This window comes from Thamnophis sirtalis, unplaced genomic scaffold (genome assembly GCF_051295495.1).
Source record: "Thamnophis sirtalis isolate CommonGarterSnake01/CBP01778 unplaced genomic scaffold, rThaSir2_p1.2 scaffold_1, whole genome shotgun sequence".
NCBI classification, from domain to species: domain Eukaryota; kingdom Metazoa; phylum Chordata; class Lepidosauria; order Squamata; family Natricidae; genus Thamnophis; species Thamnophis sirtalis.
In genome coordinates, this window is record NW_028261381.1 from 168769488 (window position 1) to 168786977 (window position 17490).

Genomic DNA, 17490 nt, shown 5'->3' on the forward strand with positions numbered 1-17490 from the left:
CCCATGGTTGCCTGATCAAAATTTACATGCTTGGTAACTGATAAATTCACAGCAACTGTCATCAATTCATATTTATGACGGTCGCTGTGTCCAGGGGTCATGGGATCCTCTTTTGCGACCTTCTGACAAGCAAAGTCCATGGGGAAGCCAGATTCACTTAACAACTGTCTTATTAACTTAACACCGCAGTGATTCACTTAACAACTATGTCAAGAAAGCTCATCAAATGGGGCAGAACTCACTTAACAACTGCCTCACTTAGCAACAGACATTTTGGTTGTAAGTCAAGGACTAATTTATAGAAATAAAATAAAAGCATTTCGTCTGGTGAGGCCTGTTAGGAATGTAATCTAACGGTTGGGTTGGCAATACATAAATCATGTAACAATGTTGTAACTGTTTCTTTAAAGCATACTGTAAAATATGATTGCTTGCTGTTTTCCTCAATCGGCCATAAGAGGGAGCCAGAATGGCTGTTAGCTCTGTTCCTTAGATGCTGGGCTGATCTGATCTGAGTGTTTTGGAAGCTGGCTGTTAGAAAGTGCCGTGAGCTATTGTAAGTTTTGTAACTGTTAGCAAACTTTGTGTACTGAACAGATTATATGTTACTGGATTATGTTACTTGGATTATCCCTTAACTGAAAGACAATGATGACTGTCTTATCCATGTATGACTTGGACTGTTTGATGGACTCTGATACCTCTATTTCCATGAAAGTAAACGCCTATTTAAACTGCAGTGTCTCTGTATGCTGCTTTGTGTGTTCTCCAACACAACTCTCACAACGCTTCTCTGAACGCACTCGCTCTCCCGACGGGGAGCATACCTAACAAGGCGTTCTCTCTGAACCGCCCTACAATACCAGTATCTACTAAAGAGATTGACGTGAAGGACTTTTAATCATTCACATCCAGGATTGCCTGGTCTTCTTCCTCCCGCCCCACCCCATCATATTCTCCCCCATGCCCCCCTCCAACAACTGGCTTCCCAGTATAGGGCAGTCCAACAATGCTCCCTCCCACTAAGGCCCTCTTTTACAAGAGCAGCCATATTGCTGGCTGCAGATGTTGTACACCGGCTTAACCTTTCCCATAACAGCCCCCCGTTCTTTGCAATATTCACTCACACACACACACGCACACCCAACAATACATGCAGCCCCCATTTTGCTGCAGTTCAATTATTTATTATATAATAAACAATTACTTCAATCTGGTTTGGGCTGCCTGGTTCATGTTTGCTTTGAGGATAACGTTGCTTTGCGCGATTAATTGGGTTTGACCTTGTTTACTCATTGGGGAGGGTATTTCTGTTGATCATGTCCACTGCACAAAGTCCTTTGGGACAGGGATGGGTCATAAATACCGTAAAAATAAACAAAAATGAATCAATGCTAAAGAAGACTCTGCGTAAATTGCTCTGCTCACATACAGCAATAAACCCAGCTGTGGAAATTCTGGTTTATTGTTTATTGCAAATGGATTCCATTCGGCTTCGGCTGGTTGGAAGCGCCTAAAATGTGTGCTTTCATTTCTTTGACCTGTTGTAGTGATGTAGAAAATAAACTCAAGTATTGGTTTGTTCAGGATTAAAACTGATCAAGGATTTCTGTGTTGTCATTCTTAATAGCAATAGCAGTTAGACTTATATACCGCTTCATAGGGCTTTCAGCCCTCTCTAAGCGGTTTACAGAGTCAGCATATCGCCCCCAACAACAATCTGGGTCCTCATTTTACCCACCTCGGAAGAATGGAAGGCTGAGTCAACCCTGAGCCGGTGAAATTTGAACCGCTGAACTGCAGCTAACAGTCAGCTGAAGTGGCTGCAGTACTGCACTCTAACCACTGCGCCACCTCGGCTCTTAAGCAAAGCAAGACCAAAAATGAAGGCTCTGCTTTGGCTTTTTGCCAGTACTGACATATTAGGAATCCTGGTTTAGGCTGAATACTGAAGGTTCCTGGCCGGTTTGGCTATTTCTATTGGCAAAAGAAAAATGGCATTAATGTGTACAGGTAGTCCTCGACTTACAGCTATTTGTTTAGTTAGAGTAGAATAGAATAACAGAGACCTTGGAGGTCTTCTAGTCCAACCCCCTGCCTAGGCAGGAAACCCTACACCACTTCAGACAAATGTTTATCCAACATCTTCTTAAAGACTTCAAGTGTTGGAGCATTTACAAGTTCTGGAGGCAAGTTCTTCCATTGACTAATTGTTCAAACTGTCAGGAAATTTCTCCTTAGTTCTAAGCTGCTTCTCTCCTTGATTAGTTTCCATCCATTGCTTCTTGTTCTACTTTCAGGTGCCTTGGAGAATTGACTCCCTCTTCTTTGTGGCAACCCCTGAGATATTGGAAGACTGCTATCATGTCTCCCCTGTTACTTCTTTTCATTAAACTAGACATATCCAGTTCCTGCAACCGTTCTTCATATGTTTTGGCCTCCAGTCCCCTAATCACCTTTGCTGCTCTTCTCTGCACTTTTTCTAGAGTCTCCACATCTTTTTTACATTGTGGTGACCAAAACTGGATGCCATATTCCAAGTGTGCCCTTAGCAAAGCATTATAAAGTGGTATTAACACTCCAAGGGATTGATTGATTGATTATATTTCTATGCTGCCCTTTTCCCCGGAGGGGACTCAGGGCGGCTCACAATCCAAGTCAATGGGGGGGGGGGGGGAGAAGTACAAATAAGGGGGGGGGGGGAATCTTGATTCTATCCCTCTGTTTATGCAGCCTAGAACTGTGTTGGCCTTTTTGGCAGCTGCTGCACGTGGCTGGCTCCTATTTAAATGATCGTCCACTAGGACTCCAAGACAATCAAGATGGTGACTGTTTGAAGTTACAACATTGCTGAAAAAAGTGACTTATGAGTGTTTTTCATACTGACAACTGTAGCAGCAACTCCATGGTCATGTGATCAAAATTCAGGCGCTTGGCAACTGGTTCCTATTTTGTGATAGTTGTGGTGTCCTATGTGATCCCCTTTTGCCACCTTCTGACAAGCAAATTCAATGGGGAAGCCAGATTCACTTAACAACAGAGTTTATTAACAACTGCAGTGATTCACTTAAAAACGGTGGCAACAAAGGTCGTAAAGCGGGGTAAAACTCAAAATCTGCCTCGCTTACCAACAGAAATTTCGGGCTCCGTTTGTAGTCGTAAGTCGGGGACTGTAGCGGACACCCGCAATCCGGCTTGTTTACCACAAGCTAACTTTCTCCGCAAGACTAACCTAAGATCTCTTAAGGACGGTGAGATTGATGCCAGCTGTTAGCGGCAGGAAGTTTGAAAGCACCAGCCAACAATCAAATTTATAAAGAGTCATTTAAGCCTGGTCAAAGCCCATCAGAAATAGAAAGTCAAGAGATTCAAGTCATTACGCCGGAATTTGTTCCAAAGCATTCATTAAGCAGGAGCGGAGGGATATAGAAGAAGCTTAATTAAACATACAGGATCAATTGGTTGAGGACGATTAAGACGGAAATTGTGGCTTGGCTGAGATGTTTAAATAGGCTTATACGGAACCATTTATAAATAGCTGTTTAGCAACTGAATGCATCCTCCCTGCATTCCCATGACATTCAATTCAGGGAAGGAAATAGAAAGCAGTTTTATTTACCCTGTGTGTATTGGACTTTGAGACGAGAGTGATCCCACAGGGAGCAGTTGGACAATCACTCTGTTTATGGTCACTTTGTGGGATCTATTTTCACCAGTTTGGCGTAGTGGCCGAGAAACCAGGAGATGGCGAGTTCTAGTCCATCCTTTAGGCATCAAATCTTGAGCCAGCCAGTCTCTCTCAAGCCCAACCCACCTCATAGGATTGTTGTTGTGGGAGAAATAGGGCATTAGGAATGTTCACTGCCTTGACTAATTTATAAAGTAGTAAAGGCGAAATAAAAATCTAATAATGTCTCTCTCCATCCACCTCTTCATCCATCCATCTGTTCATGACCCAGCTCTCCAAACCCTCTGAATTTAACTCAAGGATTCCTTTAGTAGGAGCGCCAGCAGCCAGGGCAAAAAGTTTCTCTCTCAATGCAGGCGAACAAGTCTGGCCAGTTGGAAGATGAATAGTTTGTCTGCCACATCTATTCATCTCCACCATCCCTGCCTTTTATCCCCAGAGTGAGTAGGGCTTTGCTCGCAGCAATGGTTCTTCCTTCCCAAGGACTGGCCCATGGATTTCCACAGCTCTCCTCTCCTCTGCCTTCTGTGCATTCGCGTGTCAGGGACTGGACCCAGTTGTTCCTCCTCTTCTTCATCAGCCACCTCCAGACCTAGGGGTTGCTGACTCTCCATCTGAGGGCTGACGGCCGGCCCAGGTTTCGCCTCTCTCTCTCTCTCTCTGCCAGCTTCACTCCCTCTTCCCCCTCGGAGCTCACAGATTGCCTTGATGCTGACACTGACTCCCATGCTTCCTCTTCCTCCTCTTCCTCGGCTGTTGGGAGGGGCCAGAGGCCGATAGGCCATAACTCCATCCATCCATCCATCCAATTTAGGCAGCACCCATCTCACTATCCAATTTCACTACTAAAGTCTCCTTTCTCCGTGTCTGACATGGCAAGACAGAAGGAAAAGGATATTTAGACAAATTCTGCTGATGTGGAAGAGGAAGGAGCAGGAGCAAAGACCCCGTATTCGTTTGCTCTCCCTTAAGGAGTTAGGAAACAGGCCACTTTCATTCACTCTTTTGCCAGGGGTGCTGCGGTTTCTAATGGGCACTGATGGAAGGCGGGTTTGGGTTCAAGGCCTCTCTAGGAAATGCCAGGAAGGGGTATGATTTGAACCCTGACAACTGCGGTGATGGGACCAAAACTACACAATTCAGGAAGTGGACTGTTGTCTTCTACAGGTAGTCCTCAACTGATGACCACAATCAAGCCCAATTTTCCACTGCTAAGCAGGACGGTCGAGTGAGTTTTGCCCTATTCTGTGACCTTCTTTTTTGACACGGTTGTTAAACGAATCTAGCGTCCGCATTTACTTGGCTTGTCAGGAGGACACAAAAGATGATCCCCAGAACACGGCAACCGTCATAAATACACACCCAGTCTTTTGATCACGTGTCTACGGGGGTGCTGCAACCGTCGTAAGGGTGAAAAAACAGTCGCAGGTCACTTATTTTCAGTGCCGTTGTTAACTTTGAACAGTCGCTAAACTAACGGCTGTAGGTTGAGGACTACCTGTAGTAAAATAAAGGAACTGCTAACTACTAATTTCACTGTGGTTTCACTTTGACAGAGGGAGAAAAACCTCTCTCTCTCTACAGCACACAGTTCTGTAAGCCTCTCGCATACCCTCCTCTCGCCGAGCCCCAAATTCTTTCCCCATTAGAAGCCCCCCCTCCCAAAAAAAGCCAAACTCACTCAGATATCGATTCCCAGAAGAAGGGTTTGTTCATGGCGATCTTCTTGAGCTCATTCAGTGTGTCTGTCAGGGTAGCGCTGAAAAGCATTGTCTGCCTGTTGGCTGGAAGTGCAGCCATGATGACTTCCAAGTCTTTGGTAAAGTCGGTGCAGCCTTGTTCTAACAATCGGTCAGCTTCGTCCAGGACCTAAAAGAAAAGCAAAAAGGGGGCAGGAATATTCTGACGTAAGCTTCTCTCAAATCATGAAGCAGACTCCTTGTCCCGACGAAAACCCCTTTTATTAAGTTACTGTGAATTCTGCTCATTCACATCCAGCAAAGTCTTTCAAGGGAGGATTTACAGTCACAGACCTTATCTGGCTTGGAGAGCTGACAGGCCGATAGCTGCAGAACTTGGCATTTATATTGCTTATAAATAATTCCAAGGTAGTGAACATACCTAATACTCCTCCCTCCTTCTGTTTTCCCTACAACAACCCTGTGAGGTGAGCTGGGCTGAGAATTACCACATAGTTTGGATTTTAATTAATTCATTTATTTTTTGCAACCCAATGAATATTTGTGAAGTCTCTTTCAGGTCAAGCTTGACTCCAGGAGCCTTTATGAACACCAGTAGAGAAATCCTTTCGCAGTGACTATCTCTAAACTTGCCAATCTTCCCACATTCCTGGTTTATTGATTCTCCATTAAAGTATTAGCCATGTTTAGGTTTTGGAGCCAAGGTTTGTAAGAAGTTGCCACATAATTGGGCTATGATTTTCATCTCATTTTACTGAGTAAACCCCAATTGGCTGAAATCCCAAATTAAGCTGCAAACCAGAGTTTACAAGCCAAACAGGTGGAATGCACTTACTCCATTAAGCCAAAGGAACCATACTGTGAATTAGCAGAATGTGTGAAATCAGTAGCTAGGTTTGTACAATATACCTGTTCTGACCGAGGCTTCCCAAGAGCATGAAGCAAATTTGTGTCCTTATTAATTGACTGTGAATTCTCTCATTCATACCCAGTAAAGTCTTTCAAGGGAGGATTTACAGTCACAGACCTTATCTGGCTTGGAGAGCTGCCAGGCCGATATCTGCAAAACTTGGCAAGGAGTCTCGGAGAGTCACGAACCAATTAAGCCAACTAATTGTCTCCTGCAAACTCCACTCCCCTTTTGCTCCTCTTTTATTTCCTCTGGGAGGGGCCATTCATCATCCACCTGTGGCCTTCCTCCCAAGTCAACCCTTGTTCCTTAACTGTTCCCTTCATTTGGCAACTTGCGCATGCGCACACTGGGAACAGGCTCCAGCTGTTCTTCTGCCTCACTGGTGTCTGACTTCAAAGGCAACTGATAACTGTCAGACGGCCCTGGCTCCGTCTCTGCCTCTGACACAGAGCCCTCATCAGAGCCTTCCCCAGACTCCAGGACTGGCCCATGTTCCTCCCCAACCTCTTCACTGTCCGAATATGCTGCCAGCTCCACTGGCCCGCCACAACAAGCAAGTGGCTGCAGCTGAACCACCAAAACCTAGTAAGGACCAGACCAAATAGTAAAGGCTGCCCTGAAAGGCAGCCTGGGCTGGACCATGTTCCCACTGGGGAAAAACCTACATCAGAGTAAGACTTGCGGACTTCAATTCCCAGAATTCCTCAGCCAGCACCCTGGCTATTTCATGAAAGCTGACTTTCAGGACAGGTAGTCACCGACTTAGCATTGTAATTGAGCCTAGAATTACAGTTGTCATTCATGCTGGTTGTTAAGCAGGTGATGACATACCACCAACCCAATTTAATGACATTTTTTGTGGTGATAGTTAAAGAACATCCATTGTCTGCTATGGGTGGGGTTTTTTTCCAGTAAACAGGAAGTAAATGCCAGTTTCCGGCAAAATCCATCATAAATTGTGGTCACATGACCATGGGATGCTGGAAATGGCTGTGAATGCAAGCCAGTTGCTGAGCACCCAAAATGTGATCGTGCAACCAGAGTGGGGGTTAGACAGCCACCGGAACTTGGAATCCAAAAAGATCATTTTTGGGATCTTTCATAACTTTGAATGGTTGCTAAATAACCAGTTCTATGTCAATACCTTTATCAGCTCTTTGGTGATCTAAAAATCAAACAAATCCCGCTTTAATCAATGTGACTGCAGCCTAATGTGTTTTTAAAAAATGGACTTAACAGTCTTCTTACAGATTGCACGATTTCAAAACAAATAGTGCTACACGGGGACAAGCTTGGGGAAAAGGAAGTAGAGGGAATAAACAATCAAATATATTGGGGCAGCTGTGTGGTAATTGCAGAATTTAGTGCCCGCAGTTTCGATCGAAGCGGAGAAGCTGCTAAGCCTTTAGGATTCCAAAAGAGAAAGTGCAGGTTGTCCTTGATTTACGACCGGTTGCTTGGCAACCGTTTGAACTTATGACCTACATGAAAAAGGAGCTTGCTGCTCAGACCTGAAGTTCCAACAGTCCCGTCACTCCACACTCACATGACCGGACTTCAGGCCCCTTGGCCACATGTTGCATTTATGGGCATTTGCAGTACCCCCCACGGCCACAACTGCATTTTACAACAATTGTGCCAAACGGCATTTACTTTGCTTTTGGAAAAACCAAACCCAAAGCCAATCTTTAATTGGCTTAATAACCGTGGCATATTTTTTTTACAACCAGCATGACTGTTTCAAAACTGCCACAAAAAGGTACCGTATTTTTTGGAGTATAAGACGCACCTTCCCCCCCAAAAGAGGGTGAAAATCTGGGTGCATCTTATACAATGAATACAGCAGTTTGGGCCTACCGAAACCCCGCCCCCTTTGCAAATATGGACGTTCAGAGGGTTTGGGAAGCTTGCAAACTGCTCCTGGGGGCTGGAAAGGGTAGAAATGAGCAAAAAACGGGCCATTTTTGCTTGTTTTTGCCCCCCTGCAGCCCCCAAGAGCACTTTACAAGCCTCCCAAAGCCTTTGCATGTCCCCCTTTTTTGTGAAAAACAGGCCTTTTTTGCTCATTTTTGTCCCCCCCCCCCGCCCCGAGGAGCACTCTACAAGCCTCCCAAAGCTTCTTTTTTTGCAAAAAAACAAGGCGTGCACTGGGAGGCCTATAGAATGCAAAAACTTTTATTTACCTCTTCAAAATCATGGTGCATCTTATACTCCGGTGCGTCTTATAGTCCGAAAAATGCGGTAACCAAATCAGGCGGGACACGTTTTACAACTGTTACGATTTACAAGCAATAATGGGCAGCAGTACTCCTACAGTCATAACTTAAGGAGTACTATATTTATGACTGAAATGCTCCGATTTGCCTAATAGTGGTACAAGCAGATTTTTCTCTCCAGCCTTTTGCTACCCAAGATCCTAATTCTAAATTCAGGCTCTATGCCACTGTCTCTCAACCTTGGCCCCTTTAAGATGTATGGGGTTCAACTCCCAGAATTCCCCAGCCCAAACTCTGGGATTTGAAGTCCACACATCCTAAAGGTGCCAAGGTTGAGAATCCCCACTCTGAGTAAATGTGTCAAGAGTGCGGACAGTATGACTATGTGAGACAACCCAGCAGTGAACAGAAAATTTGTATTTAAATAGTGGTTTTATCTATAAAGAATATATACATACACATATTTTAGCCAGACCTTAAACAAACAGCAATTACAGCAAGGAAGCACACATGGAGAGATAGGGCCCAAGAAGGTCTCTTCTTATTACAGGTTCTTAAATGTGATATCAGCCCAAAAACCTTGCTGACTCATTCCTAGCATTACATCATCATAGCAGCTGGTCAGCTCTTAAATCATTACCCTGGCAAAATGCCTTACCAAGAACTTGATGTTTCGAAGACTAAAGGTGTTGGAACTTCGTAGGTGATCAGCCAGGCGGCCAGGGGTAGCGACGACAACATGGGGCTTCCGAGACAGCTCCAGGGCTTGAGAGACCATATCTGAATGTCCATCAAGGGAGAAAATCTTAGGACCTCTTGTAAAAGATAGCATCCAAAGAGCTGGGCGTCTCATCCCAGCGTATAAAGTGGTCAAATAAATATTTTCTGCAGCTTCACGGGGCTTAAGATAGCTTGTTTTAAAGGGAGGGGGTGAATTCCCGGTTTCCAAATAAAGTTGACGTACCCATTCCCCCGACAATGATGCAGTCCTTTAAACCCAGAGGCTTCCCAAGGACACGGAACTGCTCGGCTATCTGATAGGCCAGCTCTCTAGCAGAGAAGGGGAGGAAAAAGAGAGAGAGAGAGAGAGAAACAGGCTCTTTTAAAACATTTATCACCCTTGATTACCAATATTAAATTCATCTTCCACTGGAACGAAGGCAAATATATGTGCCCCAGGATAATGTTGCAGGATCCAATTTGGGTTGGTAATTTGGGGACCAGACGTTTTGTCTTCCAAGTTTTCGGATTCCAGAATGTTTCCTTCCTGTCTTCCTTACAGGATTAGCCCAGTAAAGTGGGAAAAAACAAAATGAGATTTCTTCCAACAACCGGTTCTCCGAAGTGCTTAGAAAGTTAACAACCGGTTCTCCCGAATAGGTGCGAACCGACTGAATCCCACCACTGATCCAGATATTTCTAGAGAGAAGTTCCCTAAAGATGGGCTTCAGCACCAGTCCAAAAGCTCAGAAGACAAAACCCCTGGTCTCGATGACCGGCTCAGATTGGATCCTGCATCATATCCCACCTTTCTGCTTATATAAGCACTCAAGATGCTTATTTTGAGTTTTGAGGCCTCTTCTGACTATGTGTGGCGAGAACAGAATCACAGAATCGTCGGGTTGGAAGGGACCTTGGAGGTCTTCTAGTCCAACCCTCTGCCCCAATGCTGGTGTCTTCATTCCACTCTGGATAAAGGGCTGCTCAATCTTTTGACTGGCTCAGGGTTGACTCAGCCTTCCGAGGTGGGTAAAATGAGGAGCCAGATTGTTGGGGGTAATACGCTCACTCTGTAAACTGCTTAGAGAGGGCTGTAAAAGCACTGTAAAGCAGTGTGTAAGTCTAAGGGCTATTACTGTTTTCTTGAAACCCTCCAGTGATGGGCAGCCACAATTTACAGAGGCAACCTGATCGACTGCTTAAGAGTTCTTCCAGTCAAGTATTTCCACATTTGGAGCTCTCATTATAAAGCTTGCTTTACCCTCAAGATGCAATGGAGAATAAATCTATTCCCTTTTTCCGTGACATCCCTTCATGCATCAGAAGACCACTTAGCACCCTTTTCTTTCATCTAAAGGAGCAAAGGAGCATGTTGTCATTCATATATTTTATTTAGACACGTTTCCTTACCCTGCTTAAAACTGTGTGCAGAGGCAGATCGCAGTCAGCTGAAGTGGCCTGCAGTACTGCACCCTAACCACTGCGCCACCTCGGCTCATTTAAGCACAGGCCAAACCAAGAATCCACCTATCCCATCTCTTTGGGATAAGGGTCCTTTCCCAAGCTAGACCTGCCCCTACCTTGTTGGCGTCAAGACCAGGGAGAAGATGCCAAAAGGATCTTCGGAAAGTTTCTGCAAGATGGGGAGCACAAAGGCAGCTGTCTTGCCACTTCCTGTTTTGGCGCAGCCCATGCAGTCGCGACCTTCGGGAGCAAGATGTAGAGAGTCAGCTCAATTCAAAGGCAAAAGGTGTGGTGCTGTCAGGCCTGCAATTATATTCCTTTTGGAATTTTGGCCTGCCACACTTTCTCTTATTTCATTATGCTGTTTCATTAGTATAGTTGATGGGAGGGGGGAATAGAAAGGAGTAGGATTGTGGAATGTGGTGTTGTCATTCTTTTCTAGAAGACCAAGGTCATCTTTTGTCTCCGCACTTTTACACCTGACCGGAAGCAGCTGGGTGGAGATGCCAGCGTGGAAGAAGACGACTGGACCATGTGATGGATTTGTGGGTGTGGGGACAAGATCATGAACTTTTAACTGGGTGGGATTCTGATGTAATTTCCAGAATAGGGATTAAACAGATATGCTAAGATGTCTGATTTATTAAATTGGAACTTTAAGGATCGTTTTGCCTTGGACTCTGATTTAATTCTACATGATACTTGGAACGCTGACAGGTGCACTTTGTGTGTGGTCAGAGGCATCTGCCAAGTGGATGGATTTTGAACACCTGTCCATGATGCTGCAACAGTTATAAGGGTGAAAAATGACCACGGGTCACTTTTTTCCAGGGCCACTGTAACTTCGGTCACTAAACGGAGTGTTGTAAGTCGAGGACTACCTGTAATTGTTCATGCTTGGCATACTGGGGGCAGAGTTACTATGGAGGGGATCAAAAACCGTTACAGGTCCGTTGAGCCTTCCCATTCCTTCAGATGGGGCACGACTCCTGTGCCAAATTTGCTACGAATCACATTGTGAAGACAACAATGAAGGTGTTTATAGGAAGAGGTGAAGGCTCTGGTGGAATAAAAGTCACCGGGTTCTAAATATTAATAAAGCAAAGGAGATCATTGTAAATCATTGTAGGTTTTAGAAAGAGCCAGCTTAGTCATACTCCACTGAGTATCAAGCATGCAGGCAGTCAATGGTATTAAGTTTCTGGGAAGTGCAGATAACTAACAATCTGAACTGGTCTCTTCACACAGCATCCTTAGTGAAGCGTGCAAACCAGCGCTTGCATTTCCTGCGTCGGACGAGGAGAGCACATCTTTCTCCTTATGTCCTGGCCACTTTTTACTGAGGCACGATTGAGAGCCTTTTAACAAACAGCATCACTGTTTGGTTTGGTGGCGGCAGTGCCTCAGATAGAAAGTCCATACAGAGAGTGGTGAGGACAGCCGAGAAGATTATAGGAAGCTCGCTTCCCACTATTCAGGATACTGCTTATAAGCGTTCTGTTCTTAGAGCTCAAAGCATTGTTAGAGACTCCACACACCTGCTTCACAGTTGTTGCTCCCCTCTGAGAGGAGGTTTTAAAGTATCTATAGTAGGAGTACTAGATTCTGTAACAGTTTTGTTCCTTATGCCATCTGTCTAATCAACATGCAACATTCGTTTTCCTTGCCATGTACATGCACACATCCGAACTAGTGTTCCTTCTCTGTTTCATATAACATATGTGGGTATATGCGTAATTTTCTATTTATTTATTTCATTTCATTTCTTTATTATTTATTTAATTATGGTTATGTAGTGTATATGGAGGTGGAGACCCTTTGAGAGCTGTCGGCAATAAAATTTCATTTTAATATATGCCAATTAGTGTACATTCAAAATGGCAATCAAGTTATTTTAAGTTTTTTTAAAATATAAAAAGTTTTTATTTATTTATTAAATATGAACATTCCATCTTTTTTTAAACAGTGTGTCATCTGGGTACAAATGTCTCTGTGCCATAACCATCAGAGTTTACAACATCATTCCCCACAGGGGAATAACTTGGTAGACCATCTCTGGGTTGAGTTTCAGGATGTTGCCTCTGGGGATGTGGACAAGGCTATGCGAGCTGTGAGTTCCTCCACCTGTATACTGGACCCGTGTCCCTCTTGGCTGACTGCCAACAGCAGAGGTGTGACACGAGGCTGGATCCAGGCGGTTGTTACCGCCTCTCTTCGGGAGGGACACCTCCCCACCGCGCTCAAGGCGGTGGTGGTGAGGCCCCTCCTGAAGAAACCGTCCTTGGACCCAGCAGTTCTTAACAACTATCGTCCAGTCTCCAACCTCCCCTTTGTGGGGAAGGTTGTTGAGAAGGTGGTGGCCTTACAGCTTCAGCGTACCTTGGAGGAAGCTAACTATCTTGACCCCTTCCAGTCTGGCTTCAGGCCCGGTTACAGCACTGAAACCGCTTTGGTCGCATTGACCGATGATCTCTGGAGAGCCAGAGATGGAGGCTATGCGTCCATCCTGGTTCTCCTCGACCTCTCAGCGGCTTTCGATACCATCGACCATGGTATCCTTCTGCGACGACTGCAGGAGGTGGGGGTGGGCGGCACTGTTTTACAGTGATTCTCCTCCTACCTCTCGGACAGGTCGCAGTCGGTGTTGGTGGGGAGGGAGAGATCGTCCCCGAGGCCCCTAACCTATGGGGTGCCGCAGGGCTCGGTTCTGTCCCCCCTGCTATTTAACATATACATGAAACCGCTGGGCGAGATCATTCGGAGGCACGGGATTAAGTACCACCAATATGCGGACGATACGCAGTTGTATCTGTCCGCCCCGTGCCAACTCAATGAAGCGGTGGACGTGATGAACCGGGGCCTTGAGGCTGTTAAAGACTGGATGAGAGCTAACAAACTGGTGCTCAACCCGGAAAAGACCGAGTGGCTGTTGTGTTTTCCTCCCAAAAATTCGGCTAACGTTCCATCAATCAGGCTGGGGGGGCAAAATTTATACCCCTCAGACAGGGTCCGTAACTTGGGAGTCCTCCTGGATCCACAGCTGAGTTTTGACCACCACTTGTCGGCTGTGACCAGGGGGGCATTTGCCCAGGTTCGCCTGGTGCGCCAGTTGCGGCCCTACCTGAACCGGGAGGCTCTCACAACAGTCACTCGAGCCCTTGTGATCTCTAGGCTGGAATACTGCAATGTGCTCTACATGGGGCTGCCCTTGAAGAGCATCCGGCGACTTCAGCTAGTTCAGAACGCGGCCGCGTGAGTGATCATGGGCGCACCGTGGTTCGCCCATATAACACCAATCCTCCGTGAGCTGCGCTGGCTACCTGTTGATCGTCGGGTGCACTTCAAGGTCTTACTTACCACCTATAAAGCGCTCCATGGTAGTGGATCTGACTATCTGAGAGACCGCCTCCTGCCAATTACCTCCCTGCGTCCCATCAGATCGCACAGAGTAGGCCTCCTCCGAATTCCATCCGCCAGTCAGTGCCGACTGGCGACTACGCGGAGGAGAGCCTTCTCAGTTGCAGCTCCGACACTCCCCGTGGAGATCCGTACCCTCACCACAGTCCAGGCCTTCCGCACAGCCCTCAAGATCTGGCTATCCCGTCAGGCCTGGGGATAGGATTACTCTCACCCCGCCCGAATGTTGAGTGAATGTTGTGTTTTTATGGATAATTTTCTTTTTATTCACGATTTTTTCTTTTTAAGTCTTGTCTTGCACTCCCCTCCCCTCATTGTTGTAAGCCGCCCTGAGTCCCCTCAGGGAAAAGGGCGGCATATAAATCCTCAATAAAATCCTAAAATCCTAAATTCACTATATTAATTCTCCAATCTTACAATTTTAGTTTATTAAACAGCATAGCAAACCTGTTCACTTTTCCCTCTTGACCAGCGGTTCTTAACCTGTGGGTTGCGACCCCTTTTGGGGTCGAACAACTGTTTCACAGGGGTCGCTGAGACCAGCGCAACTCTAAAGTTTAGATTCCACCTTGTGTCCCTTGAAATCCCCGCGGATGGGTTCCGGAATGGCCAGGCAAAGTATTGCTGCGGTTCCATGTCGTAAAAAACATAGGCGCATGCGTACACCCTGTACAATTAGCCTCGGAGACTTCGTACTGGAGGGAAAGTGTTCCTGTGAGGGAGGGAGGGGCTTAGGTGCTTCTCTGGGCTGTAATTATGTGGGTCATGCGCACGGCTATGTTTTCCACGACGCTGCCAGGTACTTTTAACTATATCTAAATCCACAACCAGACCTGTCATCAAGAGCCAAGCTCCGGAGCCCGAATTGGCCCTTCACACAATGAAAACCTGCTTGCCAAAAGTACCGTAAACCAGTGTTTTTCAACCTTTTTTGTGCAAAGGAACACTTTTTTCATGAAAAAAATCACGAGGCACACCACCATTAGAAAATGTTAAAAAAATTTAACTCTGTGCCTATATTGACTATATATAAAGTAATTTTCCCACGGCACACCTTACACTATGTCACGGCACACTAGTGTGCCGCGGCACAGTGGTTGAAAAACACTGCCATAAACCATGCACAAAGGTAAAGAGCAAAAAAAAATTGCAATGCAAGATAACAATTTAAAAAACGATACAAGTGGAATTATTATTAGAAATAAAATGTAACAGAGAAAATGATATGTATGAAAATATAAAGCTGGGTTTCCTGAAATGCCACCCCGAGAACCCATCAGAGAAAGTAAATAAGCAAGGGCAACAACAGAAAGGAGGAAAGATGAGGAGGGAAAGGATGAAAGGGTAAAGCAGAGGAAGTAAGGGAGGGGAATTAAGAGTAGGAGAGAGGGTAAGAGGAGAAGAGAGGAGGAGGGGAGGAAAGGGGAAGAAGAAGGGAGGAAAGAGGAAGGAAAGGAAGAAAGGGTAAAGCAGAGGAAGCAAAGGAGGGGAAGTAAGAGTAGGAGAGAGGGTAAGAAGGAGGAGAAGAGGAGGAGGGGAAGAAAGAGGAGAAGAAGAAGGAAGGAGAGGAGGAAAGAAGAAGGCAGAGAAGGGAGGTAGAGAAGATAGAAGGAGCAAGGTTGTTGCAAAATAAAATGGGGTGGCAAGAAAGTGACCCAAACTCTATTCTATATATTTGTAAGAAAATAACAATTAATGATTAATGATAATGATATAATTAATGGTAATTATAAGTGTATATTTGTGAATGAACTTGAAAAAGAAAATAAAAAACCTTTAAAAAAAATAAAAAATAAACAATGCACGACATTTGCCCAATAAATTAAGGTTAAGCTTACCACCACCACCAAGGTTAATAGCACTCCTGCAAACAACCCCAAACCAGGTTGAAGATCCATCCAGGCAGGGTAAGCAAGCTTATGAATGCAGCTACAGGCAACTTAGTTAAGGAGGCTGTGGGAATAAAGCCACTGTGTGTCTCTGTGTATGTGTGTGTATGATTGTATAGCAGCCGAGATTGTCCATCCTCCAGGATGTGATTCTTTTCAGACCCAAAATTTAGGAGCAGACAAGATGTTGGCTGCCTCTATAAAAAAGATGTGGAGACTCTAGTCTAGAAAAAGTGCCAAGAAGAGCAACCAAGAACTTTAGGGGACTGGAAGCTCAAACATATGAAGAACAGTTGCAGAAACTGGGTATGTCTGGTTAAATGAAAAGAAGGACTTAAGGATGATATGATAGCAGTCTTCCAATATCAATATCTACATTACGATTCATAACAGTAACAAAAGTAGAGTTATAGAGTAGCAAGGGAAAAAAAATTATGAATGGGGGTCACCACAACATGAGGAACTTGTATTAAAGGGTCGGCGGCATTAGGAAGGTTGAGAACCACTGCTCTTGACGTATCTTTTAATAAGAATATAATAATAAGCATAATAATCTTCATCATCAGCATACTAACAATTATCATGTTTACATCTCTAGCTTAACATATTTTCTATTCTTCTTTAGTCTCCTTCCTCAAGTTTCCTTCTTTCATTTCCAACTTCCATTTTTATTCTCTAACCATGGATAAAATAATTGAACAGTAACAAGAGTTGGAAGGGATCTTGGAGGTCATCTAGTCTAACGCCCTGCTCACGCAGGAGACCGTTAGTAGGGATTCGAACCGCCGAACTTCAGACCTTTGCTGATGGACAAGCTCAGTGTTTTAGCCACTGAGCCACCTAGTCGGGTGTCATATAAGTCAGTGTTTCTCAACCTTGGCAACTTGAAGATGTCCGGACTTCAACTCCCAGAATCCCCCAGCCAGCATTCGCTGGCTGGGGAATTCTGGGAGTTGAAGTCCGGACATCTTCAAGTTGCCAAGGTTGAGAAACACTGATATAAGTATCCCATATCATATAATATTCAGTTTGTTCTTTCTTGTTTTTTTTCAAGTTCTAACTCTTTCTCTGGCTCTTACCTTGCAGGGCGGGAGGGATGCAGGCTTCTTGCACCGGGGTGGGCCTCGACAAGCCCAGCTGCTCCGCCTGAGACGCCAGCCAGGGGTCCAAACCCAAAGCGCGGAAACCGGCCATCGCCCAGGCGAGAAACGGGGCAGCAAACACGCCGTCGGGCTAGAAAGAAGAGAGAAATATCCCAAGATGCCCCGCGACGGAGACGCGTCTGATGACGTCACCGCGTTTCTTCCAAAGGGAAGATGTGACGTCATTGGCCAGCGCCGGCTCATCTCTCAGAAGCCATGATGGTTGGGACTACAACTCCCAGGCATTCTCGGCACCGTGTAAGAGACTGCTCGTAGATTTGAGGGAAGGTAGATCTACATAAAATGTAGATGTCCCATCAGTAGAGCTACCCGCGAAGTTC

The 17490-nt window shown here is 45.4% G+C and overlaps 1 protein-coding gene across 1 annotated transcript in view; it reads right to left on the reverse strand.

Annotated features, from left to right (window-relative positions):
* The window catches only part of DDX49 (DEAD-box helicase 49), a 29746-nt gene extending 12469 nt beyond the window's left edge, over positions 1-17277 (reverse strand). The window contains exons 1-5 of the mRNA XM_087703252.1: positions 17087-17277; positions 10818-10941; positions 9482-9567; positions 9176-9297; positions 5370-5557 (exon numbers count right to left, since the gene is read on the reverse strand). Of these exons, the coding sequence (XP_087559378.1) occupies positions 5370-5557; positions 9176-9297; positions 9482-9567; positions 10818-10941; positions 17087-17201 (635 nt within the window). The 5' untranslated portion in view covers positions 17202-17277. The remainder of the gene's footprint in view (positions 1-5369; positions 5558-9175; positions 9298-9481; positions 9568-10817; positions 10942-17086) is intronic.
* Between the last annotated feature and the right edge of the window lie 213 nt (positions 17278-17490).